Consider the following 20,154-nt stretch of genomic DNA (forward strand, 5'->3'; position numbering starts at 1 on the left):
TTTACACAAATTCTATTGGATTAATATACAGTTGATGTTGGCAATCATTTTTTTACCCAATTGTGTTAGCTGATACAACACATTTTAAAAGCTTGACTTTTGTTTGAGATTGCATTATTTGCTTTTTAAATCAAGAGGGAAGAGTTTGAATAGTTTAGGGGGTTATTTAGGAAATACCTCATATTTTTTATGGCAAAGTTCACCTTTTAAAATTCAGCTAGTTTTCAACGGAGGAAGGAAGGTTTTGGTGTTTTTTTTTTTTTCGATGAAATATATTCCAACATCAATTCAGATTTGGTGTCGGTAGTTACTGTTTACCTTAGATGAAGGACTCTTCACATATCTTAATGTCTCTCTCTGCTGGCCAGCTTAGATGATGATGAGATTTATAATAAATTTAAAGGAAGACTGTACCTTTGAATTGTAAAAATTTCTCAAGGGAACTTTCATCCTTGAAAGGGACCAAGAAAAAAAATATATATACTTTCGTGTTACTGCATCTTTTAAGAAACAAGACATTCTTAAGTTGTTAGGAAACAAGTAATTCAGAAGCCCACAGAACACTATTACAAAGGAAAAAAAAAAATCCCAAACTGCAGAATTCAACTAAAAGTAAATGAAATTGATTTTATGATTATCTAAAGCCATTGAGGGGGTAGTAAACCTCTTTTCCTGCCTGCATCAGTAGTGAAGATATATGAATTTAGTCAATAAAGATAGTGAAATTGGAGTGATGGTGAGGTGTATATTCTAACTTTTTCTCTTATGCCACCTTTCATTATTATGAGGTAGAATCATATTTATTCACCTAATTCATATATATTTTTGTACAGTGTATGCCATCTATTCTTTATATTTTTAGCTCCTCTTTCTAATATTTCTTTTCAGGCTCCTAAACAATTATCAAGGCTATAATGGGAGTCCTGAGATAGCTTCATTATTTCATAAAGTCTAATGGAAATTGTACATTTCTCACAATAGAGCTTATTTTTTCATTTCAGTGAAGACAGTCTGATGACTAATGAAATGGACATTCAAAGAGTATTTAATAAACAATGTTAATCGGAACTTAGAAAAATACTTCTTAGCGTTTTTAGTTTTTATAGAGTGAATCACTTGGGGAATATACTGTAGGACTACATGTAAAAGAAATGTAATGGTACCACATTTAAGTGAACTCAGGAAGAGTCTGGGTTTCAGCAAGTTTAAGGCATTTGGAAGATAGTTTGGGCAGTGGGAGGGAAGGTCTAGAGCCAAGACATCCCCTGAGGCTGAGTATTAGCATTGTCTCCACTGCTAACTCATTGTGTTAGTTTTCTATTCTGAGTGTGACAAATTACTCTAAATTTATTGACATAACACATTTATTATCTTACAGTGCTATGGATCAGAAGTCCTTTCCTTGCCTCATGGACCATTTTCCTCACCCTTCAAAGCCAGCAACACATGATAATTTCTTCTCACATTATCATCCATTTGGTTTTCTCTTGCATGGTTGCGTTTTCCTCTTCTGTTTTTTAAGGATCTTTGTGAATACATTGGACTCTCCAGGACAATCCAGGATAATCTCTTTGAATGCAACTGATTGGCAAAACTTCATCTACAAAATTAATTCCTCTTTGTCATGTAACAAAATATTCACAGGTTCTAGAGATAAGGATGTGTTTATCTTTGGGAAGTCATTACTCTACCTACCATAGCCATCATTTATCGCACTAGTAGTATTTGAAGACTGTTTTTCTCCTGCTAGTCTTTTCATTTTTGCTACTGCTTTTAACTTTGATCCATCTGTCATCCTATGTGGAGAAAACTTGATTAGTTCAATATATTATCCTTGTTCATGTAGATCTTTTCTATCTGATTCCTCACAGATTATTAATTCAGGAATTAGCTGCTTCCAGGTCCCATATCAGTTCAGTTCAGTCGCTCAGTTGTGTCTTACTCTTTGCGACCCCATGGACTTCAGTACACCAGGCTTCCCTGTCCATGACCAACTCCTGGAGGTTGCTCAAACTCATGTCCAACGAGTCAGTGATGCCATCAACCATCTCATCCTCAGTCATCCTCTTCTCCTCCTGTCTTCAATCTTTCCCAGCATCAGGGTCTTTTCAAAAGAGTCAGCTCTTTGCATCAGGTGGCCAAAGATTGGAGTTTCAGCTTCACCATCAGTCCTTCCAATGAACACTGAGGACTGATCTCCTTTAGGATGGACTGGTTGGATCTCCTTGCAGTCCAAGGGACTCTCAAGAGTCTTCTCCAACACCACAGTTCAAGCCTCAGTTCTTCAGTGCTCAGCTTTCTTTATGGTCCAACTCTCACATCCATTCATGGCTACTGGAAAAACCATAGCCTTGACTAGATGGACCTTTGTTGGCAAAGTAATATCTGTGGTTTTTAATATGCTGTCTAGGTTGGTCATAGCTTTTCTTCCAAGCAGCATGGATATTTTAATTTCATGGCTGCAATTACCGTCTGCGGTGATTTTGGAGCCCAAGAAAATAAAGTCTGTCACTGTTTCCACTGTTTCCCCGTCTATTTCCCATGAAGTGATGGGACCAGATGTCATGATCTTCATTTTTTAAATGTTGAGTTTTAAGCCAACCTTTTCACTCTTCTCTTTCATTTTCATCAAGAGGTTCTTTAGTTCTTCTTCACTTTCTGCCATAAGGGTGATAGTATCTGAGGTTACTGATATTTCTCCTGTCAGTCTTGATTCCAGCTTGTGCTTCATCCAGCCCAGCATTTCACATGATGTACTCTGCATATAAGTTAAATAAACAGGGTGACAATATATAGCCTTGATGTACTCCTTTTCAAATTTGGTACCAGTCTGTTGTTCCATGTCTGGTTCTAACTGTTGCTTCTTGACCTGGATACAGATTTCTCAGGAGGGAGGCAAGGTGGTGTGGCATTCCCATGTCTTGAAGAATTTTCCAGTTTGTTGTGATCTACATGGTCAAAAGCTTTGGTTTAGTCAATAAAGCAGAAATAGATGTTTTTCGAGAACTCTCTTGTTTTTCAGTTGATCCAGTGGATGTTGGCAATTTGATCTCTGGTTCCTCTGTCTTTTCTAAATCCAGCTTGAACATCTGGAAGTTCACAGTTCATGTACTGTTGAAGCCTGGCTTGGAGAATTTTGAGCATTACTTTGCTAGCGTGTGAGATGAGTGCGATTGTGTGGTACGTTGAACATTCTTTGGTATTGCCTTTCTTTGGGATTGCAATGAAAACTGATCTCTTTCAGTCCTGTGGCCACTGCTGAGTTTTCCAAATTTGCTGGCATATTGAGTGCATCACTTTAATAGCATCATCTTTTACAATTTGAAATAGCTCAACTGGGATTCTATCACTTACACTAGGTTTGTTCATAGTGATGCTTCCTAAGGCCACTTGACTTCTCATTCCAGAATGTCTTACTCTAAATGAGTGATAACAACATTGTGGTTATCTGGGTCGTGAAGATCTTTTTTGTATTGTTCTGTGTATTGTTGTCACCTCTTCTTAATATTTTCTACTTCTGTAGGTTCATGCCATTTCTGTCCTTTATTGCGCCCATCTTTGCATGAAATGTTCCCTTTGTATCTCTAATTTTCTTGAAGAGATCTCTGGTCTTTCCCATTCTGTTGTTTTCCTCTATTTCTTTTCATTGATCACTGAGGAAGGCTTTCTTATCTCCTTGCTGTTCTTTGGAACTCTGCATTCAAATGAATATATCTTTCCTTTTCTCCTTTGTTTTTAGCATAGGTCTGATATGTCATGATGCTATTAGGCAGGGGCCAATGGCAAGGTCTTACATTAAAATATTGCTAACCATTTGTATAATGCTGGACCTCATCGGGATAAGAAACTCAAGTACTACATCCCGGAAGTTGTTTACACTGGCGTCTACCCGTCTTATGCAGGAGGAGGCGGATTCCCCTACTCCAGCCACCTGGCCCTGAGACTGTACAGTGTGACTGACCGGGTCCTTCTCTACCCCATCGATGATGTTTATACTGGAATGTGCCTTCAGAAACTCGGCCTTGCTCCAGAGAGACACAAAGGCTTCAGGACATTTGATATAGAAGAGAAAAGCAGGAGTAACATTTGTTCCTATGTAGATTTGATGTTGGTACATAGTAGAAAACCTCAAGAGATGATTGATGCTTGGTCTCAGTTGCAGAGTGCTCATTTAAAATGCTGAATTATGTGCAAACTACATTTTACATAGAAATGTATCTCAAATAGTTCCCATTTGTGTTCTCTTCTATTAGAGGTCACTTCTATGTAAAACCATCAAAATTGCCTTTATAGGTCATGTCCATTTGAACGGCCTCTAAACCCTTGAGTTCAGATGGTAAAGTGTCTGCTTGCAATGCGGGAGACCTGGGTTTGATCCCTAGGTCAGGAAGATCCCCTGGAGAAGGAATTGGCAACCCACTCCAGTATTCTTGCTTGCAGAATCCCATGGATGGAGGAGCCTGGGGGGCTACAGTCCACGGGGTCGCAAAGAGTCGGACACGACTGAGCGACTTCACTCACTCACTCACTCACTCACTCACCCATTTGTAAGGAAACTCCTCTGAGTCCTGTTTCATCAGGGACTTCCACGAGAAAACTTCCCTCAGAAAGATGGCAGAGGTTTTGATGGCTTGTCCAGGACAAGTTCCAGTGGAGGGAAGTAAATGCACAACTATTGAAGGGGCTATCAAAATGTACATGTTTTGATTTACTCTGCAGACATTTGACTGTGTTTGTCTTTGGGGAACTTAACTTACTGCCAACAACAACTTAACTGAGCTGCCATTGTTCCTCCCAGAATGGGGGAAGAATTATTCTCACAATTTCAAGGTTCGGCTTTTTCAGTTTAAAACAGTCTCTTGTGATCAGTTTTATATTCAGTTAATTCAGAGTTCCAACTCCCTTTCAGTATTTTCTGATTTTCTTGACTTTTCTCTTGGGCCTCTGGGTACAAGGGAGACTGACATGACAAGATATCTGGTGTATTTACTGTTTCTGTTGACATGGATATTAATGTTATTGGTACTAAGAACTTGGTCTATCTTTCCAGATAGTTTTCACCATTATTCTTCAGCTGGATCTCTGCTTCCCACTGGCCATTCAGTTTGCATTGGGATCCCCTTGAACTCATACCAGGGTCATCTCCTAGAAGAGATAATTATCCTTAATTTCCAGCCTCCTTACTTGTTCATCCCAAGGGGCTTTGCTATGACTATTTCGGCACATCCTGCTGAAACAAAGAGAGGTCCCAGATAGAGAGTGGCACTCAGATTCCCTTTGTGTAACTATGATACATTAGGATTTCATTTCCTTCTGCTCTGGGCAGTGGTTTGCTCCTGAGCGATGTGAAATGGGACTTAAAGTCTCTCCATGCTTACATTCTGGAGCCTGACACCCACTGTTCCCACTAATAAAATGATTAATTGAAAGTGGTGGATGGTTTTGGCTTCCTGGGTGGCTCAGACGGTAAAGTGTCTGCCAGCAATGTGGGAGATCCAGGTTTGAACCTTGGGTTGGGAAGATCCCCTGGAGAAGGAAACAGCAACCCACTCCAGTACTCGTGCCTGGAAAATTCAATGGACGGAGGAGCCTGGTAGGCTACAGTCCATGGGGTTGCAAAGAGTTGGACATGACTGAGGAACTAAGCACAGCACAGCCTACATATGAACCTGCAAGATGCAAACTTTCAAAGATGCAAAAGTGCATTCTCATGATCAATCACATGAGATTGATCACATTAATTCACACGTGTGAAATTCATCATTACATGCATGCATCCTCTCTAGGTGTTTGCGCTTTTGTGTACTTTACAGCATAGTACAGTAGTACAGTATTTTTATTTCAAGCCCAGGATATCTGAAAGCAAATGTAAAAGCAGCAGTATGTAGCCAGTTGTGTTAGTTGGGTACCTTTGCTAACTCTGTTGGACTTAACGAGAAAATTGGACTTATGAACATGCTCTCAGAAGGGAGTTCATTCATATGTAGGGGGATTACTGTATTTCATGGTATAATTCCATGGTGTGATACTAATATTATGATTTTTGAAACATTTCATTAATTATGTTTATTTAGCGATGATGTCAGTGAGTGATGTTGCTTTTTAGATAATTACAGGTGAGTTATTTTTAAATGTATTGTTCTGGAAATTATCGCTGAACCATGGGCTTAACTATAGAGCAAAGAGACTTAATGGATGTTTTCAGTGAAAAAGGTAGGGAAACCATGGTTTCTGTTATCACAGCAAATCTTGGCCTGTGAGTTTTGTAGTGAAAGAAAATTAAAACCAGCTAGTTAAGATGATGAGAAGGACATAATGTACAAGGCGACAAATATTCTTTTTGTCAAGACTAGTGTCAAGGGTGGCAGTGTGAAGATTTGAGTTATAGAAAAAATTAATAGCATGTTAGTGTTATCAGTCAGGAGGAAACAGATCCTGTCTTGAATTCTCTTTATGTGCTCCATTCTTTCTAGTAGAAGAAACAGAAGCCAGGGTCACATGGCATGTGAGGAGCTGACATGTGATTTGAATGTAGCTCTGTCTGGTTCCAGAAACTCATGTTATTCCCATCATGTCAGGAAAGACATTGGATCAAGTGGTAAAGCAGATAATTAATTTTTTATAAAGGCAAAGAAAAACTAGGAAGAAGAAAAAAAGATATTTAAGACTCTTTAAAATATTCATGTTAGCATGTTAAATATTATAGAAATATGGTTTATTTTAGTGGTGGAAGGAATTGTAAATACCTGTAAGTTATGGAAATATAATATCTTAAAAATCCATGTGAAACCTTCTACTCTGAAAATTGTTCACTAAACATGCACCAGGCTCCTTCTCTTTGAGAGCCATTGCAATATCTCATGCAACAAAAACAACAAGATTGCATTCTTTGAAACCAGAAGCAAAGTCCACTTCTTTTGATGGTGGCTGTTACATGATTCTAATTCATGTTTTATTACAATGAAAACATTTCAAATGTGATATTGTACCTAAAAATGCAGGGCATTTGCATTGGGGCTCTAGACTTAAGCTTCCTTGACTTTATTTATTAAAGTTTATTTGCATTCTGGATCTTATTTTTTATTTCCTAAGCTTTTAAAAATTACTGTATAAGTGGAACTTGAGAGAATATTCTCTGTTTGAGAAAATATATATACTTGAACTAGTTTTTTCTTATTTTTAATTCATTCATCCTTTATAACATTTAATATGTCTGGCATACATAGATAGTGGCTAATAATTGGCATTAGCTGTAGTACATAGTATGAAGTAGAGACTGTGTCCTGAACTAATCTTTACCAACTTTCAGTTCTATTAGAGTCCCGATACCACAGGAAGAAGGTTAGACTTTATACAGAAATGAGCAAGATATTCATGATACAAAGCACATCTGCCTTTCCCAGCAATTAATTATATTGGTTTTTCTGCAAAGAACTAAATATCCTTGATCAATTAAAGTGATGTTGAGTTTTATCTGTTTGTACCTCAAATCAATCTGTTTAGGAGTTTATGTTCCTGGATGAGGTCTTAGGCTGAAACAGATAGCTTTGGAGTGGAGGGAGTCCTTCATGGATCACCTGGGTCTTTAAAAACAGGACACAATAATCTGTCCATCAATAAAAAGTAGAAAAAATCCAGTAATATGCAGGAATCATGAATGGCATTAACTCTTGGGATTTTATATGACTAAATTACTGTGCCTTGAATAATTGGGATGAGAACCTACAAGGTCAAAATTCAAAGTGTGAGGGAAAGCCTCATGGTTTGAAAATGATAAACAATTTTAGCAGTAGAAGTTTGATTTAAATCTTCAAAAATATTTATTAGATAATTAATTTTATTATAGTTAATTATTTTAACTTATTAATTAAAATGTTTATATATTTTAAATCACTTAAAACTGTGAAACTTCCTGTGAAACCAATACACTTCAAAAAACAAATGTTAGCCAATGTATATTGCTCCTTTTGAAACCAGTGTTTACCAGCAGCATTCATGGTCGGCTGGGACCAGCTGTAGAACCTGTTGGTAGTAACCAGAATGCTGGCATTATGCCAGTAAAAAGCAGGGTTGAACTGGTTCCTGCTCGTGCCTGGATTCACTTCTCATAAGACAGTAAAAACCTGCCAATCCCTGGCTTTGAAGATGGTTTAGTCATGCATGTGCAACCCATCTGTTGGATGAATAAGGGATTTCCTTTTCAGCCCAGCCCTTCAGCAACAGACATGGTCACTGTCTTTGTGCTCCTCACTGCCCCCCTCTTCCCCCCACTTTTCTTTTAATCTTTATTTCCTGCCAGGAGTATACACGCTTGATAAACCAGGTGCATCTTATGCTACTCTAGAGAAATCCTTCCATAAATGCTGATGTGAGCCAGAAATGTAATTGTTTTCTCTTGCTGTCTAGGTTACTTTCAATATAGTCTTATTCAGTGAATTAAAAAAAAAATTCAGTTTCATAATATAAATGCTTATACTATTACAGCTTCAACCAAACTTTAATGTAGACCTCGGTGACCTTGTTCTTCACTGTGAAATGTGAAGCTCCCTGTGCCACCAGGATGAACCTGAGGAGGGGAAGGTCTTCATTCTCTGTGTTTCTCTTTTTGGTTATAAGCCTATTTAGCAGCGTACATCTTAGCTTCAGTGATGGAAAAGGTGCGAGTCTCCCTCAGTGCAACATCTTATTCCCTTGTCCTGACTTTTGTTCAGTGCACACATCATCCGTTTTGATGTCCCATGCTTAAGTTCTTCTATTTTCTAAAATAACCTCCCTGTTTCTTTAAAATGCTGAAGGCACTAAATACCAGGTTTGGGGCTTCCCTGTAGCTTAGCTGGTAAAGAATCTGTCTGCAGTGCAGGAGACCCCAGTTCAATTCTTGGGTTGAAAAGATACCCTGGAGAAGGGAACGGCTACCCACTCCAGTATTCTGGCCTGGAGAATTCCATGGACTGTATAGTCCATGGGGTGGCAAAGAGTTGGACAAGACTAAGTGACTTTCACTTTCAATTTTTCACTTTGAGGTTGGAGGTACAACTTGAATTTGCAAAATTGCACACACAAATTGTTGTGTTACAAGATGTTTTACAACCTTTTAACATGATATACTGTTTTGGTGAGCTTGTGGTCTTACAGTTAATTGATATTTATATGTATATCAACATATATATATTTATATATGCATATATATGTATATTTTGAACACACTGGAACTCCAAAAAGATCAAGATGAGGTGAGGAATAGATTTGTCTTTCTAATCAGTTGTTTATGGTTTTAAATACATTCTAATGTGAGGACAGGAACCAAATAAGCAATTATTGTTCTTACTAATTATATTTCCTCTTCATACAGATTTATGAGAAATACCAAGATTTGTATACTGTGGAGCCAAATAACGCACGCCAGCTGGTGGAAATTGCAGCCAGGGATATTGAAAAACTTCTGAGCAACAGATCCAAAGCCCTGGTGGTGAGTTTAAATTGTATCTACTCATTTTATTTTTCTATATTACTCATTTATTATTTATCTTTCATGCTTTATTTGGAGGTTTTCTTTAGTATGCTTGTTTTATCTGAGAAACTGTGTTCATCTAATATATGTTCATAAAAGATAAGATCTTGGTTTCATTGTGGACTTGAAATAATGAATTAGCTTGTTTCTAATTATTATTTTATTTGTATAAGGTGATTTTAATACAGAGAAATAGTATATTTAATTAGAACATACATCTGTTCACACATATATAAGTAATCATGTGTAATAATCCTGTTTAAACTGATCATACAGTGTAAAATCCTTGAATATTTCAAGCATCCTTAAACCTGCCTTTGTAGTATTTGTCTCATCATCCTGCATCTATACCAGAGATAGCCAGTACACTAGATATTTGATTATTTGTTTCTTTGCTCTTTAAAAGTAGCTGTACCTCACATAAATGTTTTGCTAAACATGTGTTAGTCATGATGCTGTATGTGGTCTTCAGCCACATCCTTTCTTCCATCAACATTATGTTTGTATGAGTTTTTTAGATGTTTGTGCTTAGCTTTAATTCATTTTTATTCATGGTAAAATATTATTTTTGAGCATATATCTTAATTTATTCACTTATTCTCTGCTGGTAAATTATTATTTGGATAGAACCATGAATAGGGTGGCTTCATTTTCTTGAACGAGTTTCTCGGTATGTATGTGCAAGAATACGGGTCAGTATGTGATAGTAGAATACTAGACTATAGGGTGTTCATAAAATCAGATTACATAAGTATGACACTGATTTTCCAAAATAGTGTATCAGTTTAGACCTCTACTACCAGTATTTGAGTCCCCATTGGTCCATATTCTGGCCAATGAGTGGCAATGTCAGAGTGTTTAACTACAGGCAGCTGAGTGGGTGCTAAATGGCATCTCTGCTTATCCCTAATGACACGGTTATCTGTTTTCTGAATATTCTTGTTTCCTCTTCAGTGACATATTTCTTCATATCTTTTACACATTTTAATCATTTAAATTGATTCGTAGATTGTATATTCTTGATGGTAGTTCATTTCAGTTACATGTGATGCAAATCTCTTTTTCCAGTTTGTGACTTGTCTTTTTATTGTCTTTATGGTATATTTTGATCAAATAAGTTCTTAATTTTAATGCTGTCAGAGTCAGCTTTAAAAAAAAATATTTTGAGGTGTATGCTTTGTTTAAAAAATCATTTCCTACCCTGATGCTCTAAATATTTTTGTGTATTTTATTGTAAAAGATTCCATTTCTTTCAGATCTATTTAAGCCACCTGTAGCTAATATCAGTATACAGTTTTAAGTCACAATACAAATTATTTTTTTTTTCTGATCAGTTCTCCTGAGACCATGTATTAAATATTTTACCTTCCCTTGATGAAGCCCCATTTATCAAGCTAGTATGCTCAGCAGCTCACCATCTTCTTCTTCAAAAGGAATTGACTAGTCTTGAACATTCACACATTATTTAAAATTTATATTCAGCATGAAATTATTTGAAACTATCTTTACTGGGATTTTAAATGGTATTCCACTGAATTCCAAATTAAAATTTGGAAGAATTTATATCATTATGATTTTTGTCTTTATATTTATATACATGATTTTTTATCCAGTTAGCTGTTTTTTATGCCACTTTATAGCATTTTAAAATTTGTTTATAAAGTTCTTATATATATCTTTTGTTAGATGTAATGCAGTTTAAGTTTAACTCCTTGTTCTACAAATCTCAGCACTATTGCAGGTGTTTGTTCCAGGATAACTCTGAATTCTTTGTTTACTGATCACTTACAGTTCAGATTTTTAACTTTATATATATATATATATATATATATATATATACACACACACATACATACATACATACACACACACACACACACACCTCTTGGCATTCAGAAATTGTCTGTTTTGTTTTTGATCCTTATACATTTCTATGTATCTTAAAATATCCAGGATCTTGTTGTAACATAAGAGGATCCTTTGGAATATTTGGTATGCCACATTGCCAGAAGTTGAAACACTTTTTTTTTAAAGTATAGTTGATTTACAGTAGTGTGCAAATTTCTGCTGTATAGCAAAGTAACTCATTTATACACACATATATATATATATATATATATATATACCCTCTTTTCATACTGTTCATGGGGTTCTTAAGGCAAGAATACTAAAGTGGTTTGCCATTCCCTTCTCCAGGGAAATAGATGGGGAAACAGTGGAAACAGTGTCAGACTTTATTTTTTTGGGCTCCAGAATCACTGCAGATGGTGATTGCAGCCATGAAATTAAAAGACGCTTACTCCTTGGAAGGAAAGTTATGACCAACCTAGATAGCATATTCATCAGCAGAGACATCACTTTGCCAACCAAGGTCTGTCTAGTCAAGGCTATGGTTTTTCCTGTGGTCATGAATGGATATGAGAGTTGGACTGTGAAGAAAGCTGAGTGCCGAAGAATTGATGCTTTTGAACTGTGGTGTTGGAGAAGACTCTTGAGAGTCCCTTGGACTGCAAGGAGATCCAACCAGTCCATTCTGAAGGAGATCAGTCCTGGGATTTCTTTGGAAGGACTGATGCTAAAGCTGAAACTCCAATACTTTGGCCACCTCATGCGAAGAGCTGACTCATTGGAAAAGACTCTGATGCTGGGAGGGATTGGGGGCAGGAGAAGAAGGGGATGACAGAGCATGAGATGGCTGGATGGCATCACCAACTCGAAGCACTTGAGTTTGGGTGTACTCCGGGAGTTGGTGATGGACAGGGAGGCCTGGTGTGCTGCGATTCATGGGGTCAAAAAGAGTTGGACACGACTGAGCGACTGAACTGAACTGATACCCTCTTTTAAAATATATTATTAAGGTTTATTTTGAGAGATTGGATATATTTTGCTTTGCTACACAGTAGGACTTGTTTTTTATCCATTCTAAATGTAGTAGTTTGCATCTGCTAAACCCAAACTCCCAGTCTATCCTTCTCCCTACTCCCTTTCCTTGGCTGAACCACAATTCTGTTCTCTTACATCTGTGAGTTTCTGTTTTGTAGATAGGTTCATTTGTGCCATGTTTTAGATTCCACATATAAGTGATAACATGTGGCTTTTATCTTTCTCTTTCTGACTTCACCTACTATAATAATTTCTAGTTGCATCTGTGTTTCTGCATATGGCATTATTCTGTTGCTTTTGATGGCTGAGCACTATTGCATTACATATATGCTACCACATCATCTTTATCCATTCATCTGTCTTGTATATTTAGGTTGCTTCCATGTCTTGGCTATTGTGAATGGTGGTGCTATGAACATAGGGATGCATATATCTTTTGGAGTTATAGTTTTGTCTGGGTAAATGCCTAGATGTGGAATTGCTGGTAACTCTGTTTTTAATTTTCTGAGGAATATCCATACTGTTCTCCGTACTGGCTACAGTAACATATATTCCCACCAACAGGTATGAGAGTTCCCTTTTTGCCACGCTTTCTCTAGTGTTTGTTTATTTGTAGACTTTTTAATGATGGCCATTTTCACCAGTGTGAGGTGGTACCTCATTGTAGTTTTCATTTGCTTTTCTCTAATAATTAGCGATTTTGGGCATTTTTCCATGACCCTAATGGCCATCTGTATGCCTTCTTTGGAGAAGTGTCTACAAAGTCCTCTGTGAAGCACAATTTTTAAGAAGTGTGTAATGGTAAGGGAAACTTTCTTGATTAGAAGATTCATAACATTATCTTCAGATTTTGTTATATGAATGCACCTCTTTAAAGCATCATTTATAGATGTAAATATATTTTCATTAAAAGTTTATCTAATAAAAATTACTTTCTTCTTAAGTGATTAATATTCACTAATGACTACTGAAAATGATTCCATTTATATTGATTTTTATCAGCTTACATTTTTTTTTTCGCCCTGAATGTAGGAAGCAGATAATTTGGTCATCACAGTCCTTAGAAGAATGTCTTGGAATGAAGTAGGATGTATCTTGCCTTAACTGGATTAAAATGGGAGCTTAATGAGACTTTATTTTTTATCATTTGGAATTGAAAGTCTAGATACCTGGTATATTATTTGAGTTCTTTGGGATCACTGGCTATCTTAGGCGCATGATGGGAGAGTACAGAAAGCATAATTACTAATGAAATGTAGAATTTGTTAGATTTTATGTGAGGGAGAAAGATTCATGTTTGTTTGCAAACTAAATTTTTTATTTAACTTTTTGAATATATGAAAATAAATACATTATTTGAAAGAGAAATATTTTGAGGATAATTAAAAAACAGGTTCTATATTGTGTTGTAAATGAATATAAGATGAATATGAATTCATGAATAAATTCATAAATTTATCCATATTCATATTCATAAATTCATTCATATAAGATGAATATCAATGAATATAATATAGTAATATTATATAAGAATATAAGATTACTATATTATTAATAATAATGTATATTATTAATTTACTTCTACTTTTGTTATTGGCTTATACTCAGGGAGACTTCAGTATTAAAAGAGCTTTAATTTATCTGCATGGGGTACCAATGTAATTGCATAAATAAATACTTTGGAAATATATCTTGAATATACAGATTTGAGATTGATGATCAAATTTAATGCCAGTTATACCTTACTGAGTGTTTATTAAGTACTGTGACCTGATGATTTCTCATAGTAATGCTGTGCACTATATACCATTAGTAGTCTCATTTTTCAGTAAGGAAATGGAGTCTTTGAATATTCTTTTAACTTTTTTCCAAAAATGTATTTAATAAGCAGTGTATTCCAGTGTTTCTCAAACTTTAATGTGCATGTGGTTCACCTCTGGCTCTTGTTAAAATGCAGATTTTTATTTAGTGTGTGTATGTGTATGTTTGTGTGTGTGTGTGTTCAGTCATGTCTGACTCTTTGTGGCCCCTGGACTGTACCTTCCAGGTTCCTGTATCCATAGGATTTCCCAGGCAAAAATACTGGAGCGGGTTGACATTTCCTACTCTAGAGGATCTTCCCATCCTTTGGATTGAACCTGCATCTTTTGCGTCTCCTGCATTGCAGGTGGATTCTTTACCACTCTGCTACCCTTTTTATTCAGTAGATCTGGCCAAATATACTGAATTTCTAATAAGCAAACAGGTGATGGTCCTGCTACAAAGACTGTACTTTGAATCAGTTTAGTTCAGTTGCTCAGTCATGTTTGACTCTTTGTGACTCCATGGACTCCCTGTCCATCACCAAATCCCGGAGATTGCTCAAACTCATGTTCATCGATTTGCTGTTGCCATCTAACCGTCTCATCCTCTGTCATCCCCGTCTCATCCTTCCTTCAGTCTTTCCCAGGATTGAATCAGGGTCTTTTCCAATGAGTCAGTTCTTCCCATAAGGTGACCTAAGTATTGGAGTTTCAGCTTCAGCATCAGTCCTTCCATTGAATATTCAGGACTGATCTCCTTGCAGTTCAAGGGACTCTCAAGAGTCTTCTCCAACACCACAGTTCAAAAGTATCAATTCTTTGGCACTCAGCTTTCTTTATAGTCCAACTCTCACATCCATACATGGCTACTGGAAAAACCATAGCTTTGACTAAATAGACCTTTGCTGACAAAGTAATGTCTCTGATTTTTAATATGCTGTCTAGGTTGGTCATAACTTTCCTTCCAAGGAGTAAGCGTCTTAATTTCATGGCTGCAATCACCATCTGCAGTGATTTGGGAGCCCCCAGAAATAAAGTCAGTGACTGTTTCCACATGTTTGCCATGAAGTGATGGGACTGGATGCCATGATCTTCATTTTTTGAATGTTGAGTTTTAAGCCAACTTTTTCACTCTCCTCTTTCACTTTCATCAAGAGGCTCTTTAGTTATTCTTCACTTTCTGCCATAAGAGTGGTGTCATCTACATATCTGAGGTTATTGATATTTCTCCCGGCCATCTTGATTCCAGCCTGTACTTCATCCAGTTCAGCGTTTCTCATGATGTACTCTGCATATAAGTTAAATAAGCAGGGTGATAGTATACAACCTTGACATACTCCTTTTCCTGTTCTTACCTTGAGAATCCCATGAACAGTGTGAAAAGGCGAAAAGACAGGACACTGAAAGATGAACTCCCCAGGTTGGTAGGTGCCCACTATGCTACTTGAGATCAGTGGAGAAATAACTCCAGAAAGAATGAAGAGATGGAGACAATGCAAAAACAACACCCAGCTGTGGATGTGACTGGTGATAGAAGCAAGGTCCGATGCTGTAAAGTGAAATATTGCATAAGCCAACTAGAGTGATATAAAAAGATTGCAAGTTTATTTTCTCTCAAAGCAAGAAACCTGGATGTAGGTAGCTCAAGAGATTTCCAGAAGTCACATTCTGTTACATCTGCTTTCATCCCACTGGGTTACCCTTGGCTGCAAGGGGAAATAATAGATGGAATTTTTTCAGCTGGGACACCATGTCTCTGTACAGAATTGTGGTAGTCTTAACTAAAATGTGGATCCAGCCAGCCAGTGTCTATCAAATCTTTTCAAGATTGAATGTGAGTTTTAGGGAAGAAAGTCTGGAGAAAATTCATTTTGAAGAAGCTGAGGAGGGGAAGTAAAATGTTGCTTTCTTTGGCTTTTTATATAAAGTCCCATTTTGTAAGAAAATTTTATTGAAAATATAATGATTGCATGTGTAGTCAATCAGCTTTTTCTAACAAGGCTTGGCACAGTGTGAACAGCAGTAGAATGAAAGGACTATTGAATCCATGTTTTAAGACTCGTAAGAGTAAATTTTTTAGATATCATGGGTACTTGAGAATTAGTCAATAATAGTTGAAATATTTGAAATCATGAACCATGGGTAGATCTGGTAATGGTTAGAAATTGTGAGTTCAGAAGAGTAAACATTGTTATAATTTGTAGTGAACAGTGGAGAAAAAGAAGTTTTGATAAATAATAGAAATGAGAGAAATTAAGAGTTCTGGGTGATAAGGTTGAGGCATGAGTGAATGAGTGGTTTTCTTTGATGGAGAAGAGTGAAAGTCTCTGGGGTTCTAATAGGAACAAATAAGTAGTTAACATTTATTAAATGTCAGTTATATTCCAAGAAGTTTGCTAGATTCTATATATTTCTAACACATTGTCCATTATGCAAAATAGGTATAACTGTTCTCCTTTTAAAGTTGAAAAGTAAAAACTCAAGGAATTCTGAAAAATGTGTTCAACTTTACACAGCAAAGAATTCATTTCTGTATATGTATATGGGAATGTGGTTGGATACAAGCATGAGGTATTTTTTTTTAACAAAATAAACATAATACATGGTATCATATTTCTCACTCAGAACATATGATTTTTCTGAAGTAGATGACAGATTTAAATGGGAAATGCTTATCTTTCTTGATACCATTTGCTAATGTGTTAAATGAAAATCTCCAGATACAACAGCACATTTCCTCTCTCAAGTTATATACTTTAGCAGCATTTTTATGGATTTTAAATCTCAAGTAATGATAAGGCTCGAAATTTGGGGTCAGACAGAATGAATGGGGAAACACTAAGTGCTGTGTTTGGAACCTCTTAAAGTACCCTAAGGAGTAAACAGATCCATATACTCGAAATGGTGCTGCTACTCACTACCACACTCAGCACTTTAATTTTTATAACATTCTGTTCTGATTATTTGAAGGTTATTTATATTATTTAAAGGTTAGCAGCAAGGTGTTTTTTAAATATTTCCTGCTGTTACTCGCTCTCTGCTATACAGTACTTTCTTCCTCGTCCATTCTGTGAAATAGTGTTTGCACCGAATTGTCTGAGCAAAGACACTTTTGGAAAAAAGATAGCTGCCAAATACTCCTTTAAGACAGAGAGTAGAATTAATGGTAAAATGAAAGTGAAAAGTTTTCTCATGGAAGGTGTTCAGAAAAGGAAAAGTTCTGGGCAACACTGATAGTCTCTTTTTACTAAAAAAAAAATCTCTTTTGAAAATATGATTTCCATAGACTTGAGTTGGCTTAATTATTTAGGATCAGAAAGTAATGTTAACACCGCAGTATTATTGTGTTGACAATTTAACAAACGTAATATATGCTCCGATAGCACTGCATTTGCAAAAATAGGAGAAGAGGGAGTGTTGGGTTGTTGATCACATGAAAGATAATGAAAATTAGATGAATTGAATTGGAAATCTCACACAGGCAGTAACAACTATGTAATTTGTGGGGTCTTGTCCAAAATGAAAATGTGGGGCGCCTCTTGAAAGAAGTTATTCAGAATTTAAAGACGGCAGCCACAGAGCTTTAGAGCAATTGTGGGATCCAGCTGGGTAATTGCACAGGTCCCACACCCATGAAGCTGGCCAGCCCTCACACCAGAAGTCAGAGTGGTCAGAGTCAGAACTGGAATTGGACTTGGGATTCTTAATCATGTGTGCTGTGCTGTTTCTACAGTGATAATCATTGAACTTTACCTGGAGACTTAGGAGTCTCCAAAACCTATGATAATTGTAAAAGAATGTCAGAGTAAGATCCGTATTTCATTCCACTTCTATTCTAGAAAATTGCAAACTCAACCCAGCAGAACAATAGACATGCTCTTATCTAAATGTGCTAGTGAATGATGTTGACAAGGGAAAAATAAATAGAGAGAAGCAGTGCTAATCCAAGGTTACCATCTTTGATTCACACAATGGAATCTTTCAATAAAACTTCATAACATGCTGTACATTTGGAGACAGTCTGATCAAGTAGTCTTTGCTAAAGAAAGGTAAACAGTGTCTTAGCTGTTTATGGAGTTCAGCCTTCCATGGTGTTCTGATTCTTTATCTGAGTCCTTACTAACTTTAGTTTTTAATCTTTTGATGTTTAGTTTTCCCCTTGCCCCCATTAACTCCTACAGAAATACATAAACTCTCAACCTTCCTCTGAATTAATTTTTATCTTTAATGGAGAATAGAAGGCAGCAGAAGCCCTTTGTGAGATACCCAATGCCATCCAGGTTTTTTTTGTATATACAGGAATTCTTTTAAATCTATTCCAATAATTTTTTTTTTAGAGCTTGCAAAATCATGAACTACATTTTGCAAAGATGAGCTGTCTGTGCTTTGCTTAAAACCTCCCGACACAATTTATTGGGAGGATGATGGAATGTCCTATTAATTTAATTTAAGTATCATAGAAACGTGAAAGTTGAAAGAATTGGGGAATTCAGTTTTCTGGTCCTCTTCTCATAAGTAGGTGAATGTCTAAACCACCAAGTTTGAGAAAATAGCTGTTTCTTTTCTCAGATATTTTTGGTGGTGAAGCTTCCATAATTATAATATCCCATTATTATTGCTTAGCTTAGTATTCAGGAAATTATTTCTAACATGGATGTCCTTGTCTAATTTAAATCTATTTTGTTTTCAGTTCCCTATATACGTTAAAATTTGCTTGGCTTTCTCCTTACCAGAGTATCTCTCTGTGTGTGGGGTGGGGAAGTGTTGTGGGTGGGAGGACCCATCATCAGCTCCTCATAGCTAAGTGTTCCTGGCAGATCCATATTGATGATTCTCAGTTGGTGAGCAATCTTTATTGCCAGCCATCGTGTTAAATGCTTTACACACATTCTCAGAACAACTCTTAAGAACAACTCTTAATCTTCAGAACAACTCTAAGAGGTAGGTGTTGTTGTGTTGAGGTTGTGTCTAAAGATAGAGGTATTACCTAACAAAATTGAGCCATCTCAGTTAGCAGGTAGAAGAGATCTTCAACTCAGGTATCCCTGATTGCTAAAGCCTCTGTTTTTTTTTTTTTTTTTTTTTTTGTCATTATGCTGTACTCTGTAATCTAATAAACTCTAATTTAACTCCCTTATATAGACATATTCTTTGGTTTCTTTTTCATTTCTGTATTCTGGAAATTATCAAATATTCTCCAACTTTGTTAAAACATGGAGGATGCAATCGAAGGTAGTTCTTTTATTAAGGAGTAATTTGATAAAGCATAGTATAACAAGTTAGCTTTTTTTTTTTTTTTTGGTCACATGATCCAGGTACAGTGAGAACTGCTTTATTCTCTGTGGGTTGTGTGTTAGATGATACCACTGTGAATGTTAGATGATTCTGATATATGTTATACTTATGTTGCTAAATTTATAATATATTCTTATAAATAATTTAAGCAATATAAAATGAAAAAAAAATTCCCTATGAGTTAAAAACAGTACCTTCTATAGTGTGGTGACTACCCTTTAGGACTCTTTTGAGAGTGTGTGTGTGTGTACTTAAGAGTATTCCAAGAAGATTTTTATGTCTGTGGATATGAATACATAATTGCTTCTTATGGCTTTGTATATATGAGTATATTATTTATTTAACCAGTCTTCCATTGATAGTTTCTATATTTTTTATATCGGAGAAAGCGATGGCACCCCACTCCAGTACTCTTGCCTGGAAAATCCCATGGACGGAGGAGCCCAGTAGGCTGCAGTCCATTCTTTATGTCATACCTTTGTATGTGGGAAAACTGGTTATTTGAATTAAGACATATAAATGGAATGGTTGAGTAAAAAAGCTTATGGGATATTATTTATATTTTTCTTTTAAGAAAATAGAAATCTTTAATCTTTCCACTGATTTCTTCCCTCCTTTTTCTTTGTTTTTAAATAACAGAACTTCTGATAGACTTAGGTAGGA

General features: G+C 36.2%; 1 protein-coding gene across 14 annotated transcripts in view; it reads left to right on the top strand.

Annotated features, from left to right (window-relative positions):
- The window catches only part of CACNA2D1 (calcium voltage-gated channel auxiliary subunit alpha2delta 1), a 524,082-nt gene that overhangs the window by 132,863 nt on the left and 371,065 nt on the right, over positions 1-20,154 (top strand). For all 14 annotated transcript variants that reach the window (XM_045166379.1, XM_045166383.1, XM_045166384.1 and 11 more), the window contains exon 3: positions 9,353-9,469. In XM_045166379.1, the coding sequence (XP_045022314.1) occupies positions 9,353-9,469 (117 nt within the window). The remainder of the gene's footprint in view (positions 1-9,352; positions 9,470-20,154) is intronic.

Source organism: Bubalus bubalis, chromosome 8 (genome assembly GCF_019923935.1).
Source record: "Bubalus bubalis isolate 160015118507 breed Murrah chromosome 8, NDDB_SH_1, whole genome shotgun sequence".
In the NCBI taxonomy this organism is placed as follows: domain Eukaryota; kingdom Metazoa; phylum Chordata; class Mammalia; order Artiodactyla; family Bovidae; genus Bubalus; species Bubalus bubalis.